Source organism: Capsicum annuum, chromosome 6, assembly GCF_002878395.1.
Source record: "Capsicum annuum cultivar UCD-10X-F1 chromosome 6, UCD10Xv1.1, whole genome shotgun sequence".
Lineage (NCBI taxonomy): Eukaryota > Viridiplantae > Streptophyta > Magnoliopsida > Solanales > Solanaceae > Capsicum > Capsicum annuum.
The window spans coordinates 139,246,043-139,254,332 of record NC_061116.1 but is presented as its reverse complement, the minus strand read 5'-3'; the positions used below and the strand labels follow the sequence as shown (position 1 = coordinate 139,254,332).

The 8,290-nt window shown below is 31.0% G+C and overlaps 1 protein-coding gene across 2 annotated transcripts; it reads right to left on the bottom strand.

The window, feature by feature from the left end:
* Positions 1-1,796: 1,796 nt before the first annotated feature.
* LOC107874985 lies at positions 1,797-7,887 on the bottom strand. Of its 2 annotated transcripts, none has more exons than XR_001675674.2 (3): positions 7,441-7,887; positions 3,898-3,990; positions 1,797-2,223 (listed from the first exon to the last, which is right to left on the bottom strand). XR_001675674.2 is itself a non-coding variant. In XM_016721666.2 (3 exons), the coding sequence occupies exons 1-3, from the start codon at positions 7,510-7,512 to the stop codon at positions 2,019-2,021; spliced, it is 360 nt and encodes a 119-aa protein (XP_016577152.1). In that variant the 5' UTR covers positions 7,513-7,885; the 3' UTR covers positions 1,797-2,018. The 2 variants fall into 2 exon arrangements, 1 of the variants encoding a protein (XP_016577152.1); XM_016721666.2 differs by having other exon boundaries at positions 3,898-3,980; positions 7,441-7,885.
* Between the last annotated feature and the right edge of the window lie 403 nt (positions 7,888-8,290).

Genomic DNA, 8,290 nt, shown 5'->3' with positions numbered 1-8,290 from the left:
AAATTCTAATATATAGAAAAATAGTTATATATTAAATTTCCACATTTCTTATAATACCCTATTTTTATGGAAGCCTTTGTTCATTCATTTTTTTATATGCTATATCAAAATTTTATGTTTTTCATTTTTATTGTTTGCTTTCACGTTACCTCCATAAAAATATATGGTATATTTATATCATAAAATTCATGGTATATTTATATATTATACAAATTATATTTATACCATATAAATTATATTTATACCATAAGCATATATTGTATATTTTAGATATAAAAAGTTTATACCATGTAATACTGGAAATATATATATTTATATTTAATAAATAATTTTTTAACAAGAAAAGTACTTTCGATATAATGAGATATACCATGAATATTTATCTCAAAAATATAATATTAATTTGACTTTGACATAAATTATATTTATAAAATAAAAATATATGGTATATCTGTACTTCGAACATAATGATTTTTATTTCATAAATATTTATCCATAAAAAATTATGGTTAACTCATTTTATTAGATTAAAAATATGCGATAATGAAATAATACTAGGTCTATAGGTAGACAGAAAGGACATTTTAGGCCCAATAGATGGATGAAAGACATTTTAAACCCAATAGGTAGGCGGAAAGGACATTTTAGGCCCAATAGATAAACGGAGGATATTTTTACACTATTTTACATAGTTAAAGGATATTTTAGGCCATTTTCCATAGTTACAGTTTGATTTAGTTGCTTGTTGGTGTTATTGTACATTTTAATATTTAAAATTAAAATAATAAATGTATGATAATTAGCGGGCATAAAATAAAGAAAGTAGTGTCAAAATTCATTGTAATTCATGCAACTATCATGACATGTTCTCCCATTATCACTTATTAATTGTCTCACTACTCCTCGGATGACTATTCACATTCTTGACATATATTTATGAAATTTAATATATATATTAAAGTTGTTTTCTTCTTTGTGTTTAAACAGATTGAAAAAAAATAATGAAAACAGTAATTATTTGTTGAAGAAATATGTACTTTTGGTGGAGTTTTGGACTTCTTAATTATTTTGAAGTTTTTAAAGTTGTACAATATTGTTTGGCTAGAGTATTTTGGAGGAGACAAATCAAAAAATATAATACTAAATCGGTGTAGATTATACCGCTGTGAATTTGAATCTTCTTATAAGAGCAACATATCCACGCTTCAATCTGAATTTTGTTTATTCAATTTTGTTGGTTTTATTTTTCGCTATAACTTTTTATAATGTATGACATAAATATATAAAAAATTGTATAGGCTTGTCAATACAAGGAAGCGGAGGGACTGTGATCTTGACAAAGTAAAGTACATTAGAAAAGAGGATAGCAAAGTATTGGTGGAGGACGCTCTAATTAGGAAGAGGTGACAATCTTATTTCATAGACTTTTGAACGACAAGGGGGACAAAAGCTTGGAGTTTGGGGACTTGGAGCACTCAAAAAGGTGTCGCGATTATGATTATTGTAGGCATATAAAGAGTTGAGGAGGTCAAGGATGCTCTATTCTTATGATGCATAAGGGTTGTAAGTAGGGTTGCATATTGGTCGGTTCGGTTATGAAAGTTATCGGTTTTACTTATTCATTATCGATTTGTATACATGTCAAACTGTTAAAAAACCATTAAGATATCGATTAATCAGTTATCGGTTTATCAATTTTTAATCGTTATCGGTTCGATTATCGGGTTAACCATTAACATTAGTATGATTTGAAGTTTAGGCAACTACAAAAAATCTGCATAGCTCTAGACAGTTTAGGCAACTACAAAAGTCAAGAAAAATATAATGTCACACACTCACAGTAGGTCACAATTACACATGTCTAAGCAAAATTATAAGTCAGCACATGACTAGCAGCAGTCTGCACTTTGTAGTTTGCATCCAAAATAAAATATGAACAATTCAAGTTGTCACACAATTTAAAAACTAAGTTCAAACTCCAAACATAGTACTAATAACTACTCAATCCTAATGCGAGTCTAGTGATGCTCTATCCTCTCTAAACAATGCTCAACATGCTTCTTTAAGCAGCCTGTCCCGATTTTCTCCGTGTAATTATAAACATTACCACAATGAACACACCTTACTTTGCACCGTCCATCATCATCTTCTTCAAGCATTTCATAGTGACTCCAAATAGGTGATCGGGCCTTAGGTCTACGAAGTAAAGGCATGGTGTGAAACCTAATTAACAAAGATATTAAAAACACATAATTATTTAGTAATGCAATTAATATTGTTGGGCAAGCCTAGAAACACGTAACAACTATCTTACTACTCCTTCACTAGGATCTCAATTAATAAGTCAACAACATAAATACAATAAGAAAAAATTAAATTACTGCATAAGATAATCAAAACTTGACAATATCCATACAACAGAATAGACCACAAAATATTAGTATATAAGTAGTGACTTACTGACTTCACATTAATTTAGTAACTTAAGACAACACTAATGTATTCAGCTAACCATATAGTCAATACATGCTAACTATTCTGATTTTCAATCAACAAATAAACAAAAGTCAATCATTCGCAATCTGGTCAACAAATATAGTATTTGAAAACAATAAGGGCTTAATATTCAATACCTTTCATTGACACCAATTTAATACACAGATCTGCTTTCTCTTATTAATTGGTGGTTTATTAGCTTGATCCTGATTTTATTGCATATTCATTGTACTAGGCAAGGATAACTATTGAAAACTACTATATACTACTCATCGAGAAACCAGGCTGGCAACTAGGGAGGACATAGGCAGCTAATGAATTTATTTGGTCAATGTCTGGTGCTTTTATCACTCAACAAGGAAATTGTTCAACCTTCAAGTCTGAAATTCCACATAATTGAAAGAAAGATCTTATTATAGTCGACCTCGCACCAGAAACTCCACCAGAGAAAAGATCAGATGGTTTTTGTCATGGAGGATGTTTTATTGCCTCAGTTATCAACCCTTTCAATTCTTTCACATCCTTTGAGATGAAAGTTGGACACTTGAGGGGCAATTATACAACTCACAGGCCTCTAAATCTCACTCTAATGATTATACTTGTGATGAATATGTGGACACAGATCCAACAATATCTTCGGTTATAGAAGGACAAAGACAAGAAGAAGTAATCAGTAAGTATCCTATTTGGAAACTTATACTACAACAACATACCCAGTGTAATTTCACAAGTGGGGTCGGGGAGGGTAGTGTGTACACAATCATGCCTCTACCTTGTGAAGGTAGAAAGATTGTTTCGAATAGACCCTCGATTTAAGTGAAACATATCACAATTCAATTGGTCTAGCATTGCAGAATTGAAAATAACCTCATTTTTTAAGTGTTCACTGTAAAGTATTACATATATTACTAAATCTCATTTCTTCTTTGTTATTGCATTCAGGCACATGAAAATCAACATGCACCTACTCAACTTTCTTGACCATTTTGCATAGATAACTAAGATTGTTGTGGTTTATATATGTGGAACAGACAAAACTAATTATCTACTTTTTATCTAAGTCTTTGTTCTAATTTTTGAGATATAGTTCACTACTTCACTTCCCAGTTCCCATTATATAGGAAATAAAAGAGTATCATATTACCAAATACATGCAACCTTAACATCATCAACACAAAAGTTGTGACCTTTGTTGGATTTAACAGTAACACTATAGTTGCATTAATGTACAAAAACACAAAAAAACACAAAAGTTTCTGAACTTAAATAGTCCTTAGCAAGTTAGTAGCGCAACAACAATAGCGATTGGACATACATAAAAGTTTGGACACTGGCCAAAAATTAAAAATGAAGCAGAAGACTATCTAAGAAACAAGAATGAAATGGAGCAAAAATTGTTACCTGAGTGAGTGATTGTGAGTAGCAAGCCAGCAACAGCCGAGCAGACGCACAGTTTTGAGCAAAAATTGAGCAGTTGTAAGAGTCTGAGAGAGACTAAGATGAGAGTGACTGAGTGAGTGAGAGGCGCTAACAGTGATAACAGTAAGAGTGAATAAACCCTATTACCCTTTCCCTTAGGGCTTAGGTTGCCTTTTGCCTTTTGGGCCAGCGAGTAACTGGGTATTAGAATTAGTGGACTGTTAACCTGTAGAGTAGCGTGTAGCCTATTTGTTATCGGGATATCGGGTATCCCGATAAAAAGATTAACTAAACCGAGGCCCGAATTGATAAATTATTAATATAAATATTAAAATCGACACCTGAACCAAAAATATATAAATCGATCCACTAACCCGATAAATAAATTATCAGTTCGGGTTAATGGGTTGAACCAAAAAATGCACATCTCTAGTCGTAAGGGTATAGGGCGATTGGATCAGACGAGATTTTTTTGAATTTTTGGAAAAGCACTGACGGCCCAATAGTTATGAATTGGCTAATAGAGTCGTTTTATATCATTTTTAGAATGGAAAAGACGTCTGAAGCTTAGAGATAGAGTACGATAATTCTATTATATAAGAACGAGGGTGACATTCAGAGTTGCAACAACTATAGGGGTATTAAGTTATCGAGTCACATGATAAAGGTATGAAAAAAATGGTAGAGTTAAGGCTGAGGAGGATTGTGACTATTTTTTAGAATCAATTCAGATTCATGTTCGATCATTCAACCACCGAGGCCATACATCTCATGAGGAGATTAGTGAAGTAGTATGGAGAGAGGGGAAAGAATTTGCATATGGTGTTCATCCATTTTGAGAAGATGTACAACTATGTTCTGAGGAAGGTTTTGTGAAGGTGATTGGAGGTTATAGGTGTTTTCATAGCGTACATTAGGTCGAATTAGGATATGTACGATGAAGCAAAGATTCGTGTGAGGATAGTGGAGGAGATTCAAAGCACTCTTTGATTTTGAAATGGTTGTACCAAGGATTGAGTCTTAGTCCATTTATATTCGCTTTCGTGATAAATATTTTAACACGGTATATTCAAAAGGAGGAGTCGTGGTCTATGTTATTTGTTGATGATGTAGTTCTTATTAATTAGATCCGGGAAAGAGTTAATAATAATTTAGAGATTTGGAGACAAACTCGAGAGTCTAAAAAATTTAGATTGGGCAGTACTAAGACGGAATATTTGAAGTGCAAGTTTAGTGCTTTGACGCATAAGGCTGACGTGAAAGTGAAGTTGGAGTCTCAGCCATCTGAAAGAAAGATAAGTTCAAATTTCTTAAGTCTATGATTCAATAAAGAGACTGAAGAGGATGCCAAACACTGTATTAGTGCAGGGTGATTAAAATGAAGGCTTGCTTGGGAGTCTTATGTAATAAGAAGGTGCCTCTTAAGTTTAAAGGCAAGTTCTGCACAGTGTCAGTTCAACTGGCTATATTGTATGATGCAGGAATTGGCCAGTCAAGAACTACCACATCTAAAAGTTGAAGATGGTGGAAATGAGGATATTGCGATGAATGTGTCGACTTACTAAGAGCATAGGGTTAGGAATGAATTTATCCGAGAGAAGATGAAAGTGACTTTAGTAGAAGAAAAGATATAGAAAGTGAGGTTGAGATGGTTCGACGTGTATGAAGAGGGATGGGTAGGCTATGGATTTCCTTCAGATGAAGTAGAAGTAGGCCTAAGAAATATTGGTAGGAGGTGATTAGACAGGACATGGAGCAGTTACAACTTACTGAGACATAAAAGGGTAGTGGTAGGAGTATGCCCTTGTTACTAGGAATGAATGCTTTGTTTATAGTAGTGCATTTAGTCATAGTGTGATGTGTGTCTTGTAATTTTCTGATTTGTGGAGTTTTTGTAATTTTTGTAATTTTCGAATAGATTGTGTATAGTATTACTATGTGGTATCCTGATTTTTGTTATTTATTTATTGACGGGTTATCCCATTTTGTTTGTTGTTTTTTATTTTTTATATTGTTATTTATGTTAAATCGATGGTCTATTAATAAATAATTTTTTTACTTTGTCTGAGATAATGGTATGGAGTACGTATATTTTATCTTTTTTAATCCTCATTTTATAGAAATACACTGAATATATTGTTGTTGGTATATTACAAGAATTTTGCTTATGTCAATTTGCTACTAGTTTTAAAAAATTATTTTTTTCTTATTATATTAGAATAAATTAGTTAAAGTAAAAACGTATAGGAGACGAATAAAAGTGGACAAAAACTTCAAATATATTAAATATCCAGTTTTTGTCCTCCTCGAAGGGACATTTTTCGATATTCTATGTATTTGTGAAGCACGCCGTATTTGACGTAGTCGTGAAGAAATATTTCCTCTTTACCTGTTGACAGAAAAGAACAAGCCATCTTGGACACTTGTGACACACTTCCCTAAAATATTCTTTCTGTCCATTAATTAATTTAAGAGAAAAGGATCAATAAACTCCTCTATTTTAATTTATTAATTAAGTTTATCATATTTATATTATATGGGATCGCTTGATTAGAAAAGAGTTATTTTAAAATAATTAATTTTAAAATTAATTATTTTATCATATATATGGAATAACTTATTTCATTATTATGATATAAATGATGAAATAAATAATTTTGATACTAACTAATACTTCACATTAAATATGAAATAAAATAGTTCCTCATTTTATTTTAAAACTATTTTTTTCTTATATCTCACATCAAACGATCCCTAAGGCTAAATATATACCTATCATTATCAAAGTTAACAAAAATATCCTCCATTACACTTTTCTATGATAGCAAAATCAAAGCTCACATGACTTAATATTTGTGCAAGGCGAACGTCACGTGACACATTTTTTTCAAAAATATTCGTAATTTATATTTTTTAAGAAAAAAGGCATCAGTTCCATCTTAATCTTATTTTGAAAAATAAATTACACACTTAAACTAATCAAATCTATCACACTTATTTTTAGTGGAACAACACCTTCTTCTTATCTATGTGGCCATTTGCGTGCAATTTAAATATTTTGGGCGCGTATATAGATACAATACAGAGAAAAATTAACTAATTAAAAACAAATTTAATCACACCATGTCATTTTTCTATTGATTGTTACGAAGCTAATTATCATTAATTTACTAATTTTTGTGGGCCTCTAATTTTTTGCACTTTCTAGTAAATAATTTCTTTTACTTAATTTTTTGTCGTCCTCTTTCATTATTTTCTCTATACTTGGTGCCATTAATGATCACCAAAATGGCCATCACATCTAACCATCAAAACCTTCATCAAGTTCAATTTTCTTTATTTCTCCAGAATTCAATTAATTTACTTAAAATGAAAAGTGAATCACCAGCAAAAGATTAGAAAATATGATCCTAACAATCATTGAAAAAGAATGAAAAGCTCATCAAAATTTTATGGAAAAATTCTATTAGAAAGTTTATGACACTGATAAAAATTCTTCGATCTCCAAACCACATAAAAAAATACCTTTCTCAAATCTTTGTCTTTGTAATCTAATCCATGATCTAAAAGCAATGATTGAAAAATTTTCATCTTCATCGAAGAATAAATTTTCGACGATCCATCCTTGTTGAAAAGTCTTGAATCTTGATTTGTCTGCTGCTATATTAATCTATTTATTTGTTGGTAAAGTTTTCTTTTGAAAAGATAACGGGAGAGATGAAGGTGCGAAGAAAGATGGAGCTAAAAATTTTTGTTAAAAAATAATTTTTAAAATAATTTGTGATGTAAAAAGTGGCTTTGAGCGAGTGTATTTCACCTCTCAATTTATGATTGATTTTGGATTTGGTAAGAAGGTGTTAGTTCTACTAAAAAATAATGGTATAATGAATTGTCTAATTAGTTTAAGTGTGTAAATGACTTTTTGAAATAAATTTAGGATGGAACCGATGTCTCTCCCTACTTTTCTATGATGGCAAGATCAAAGCCCAATATTGATCTGAAACAACGTTGCACTTTTCCTACTTTGTTATTCTATTAAGATTATGATAACCCTAGCTAAGAATATTAGCCACTGATAATTACGAAACAATTCATGGAATTCAATAAAGACACATAATCAATCTCACAATAATAAACGAAGAAAACAATAAAAATAGGACTGGAAGACGAAGGGTATGGAAAATGTGTAGGTGAGGGAAAGACAGAATGAAGGAGGAATAATTTTTTATTTTGAATATTTTAAATTTTTTTATGGTTAATTATAAATAAAACTTATTTAAGAAGGAAATTAGAAATTTGAAAATGAAAAAATTGATGTTGAGGTGGCAAGCCATATGTCAACCACCTCACTCAAATGTCATGCCATGTGGGCTTC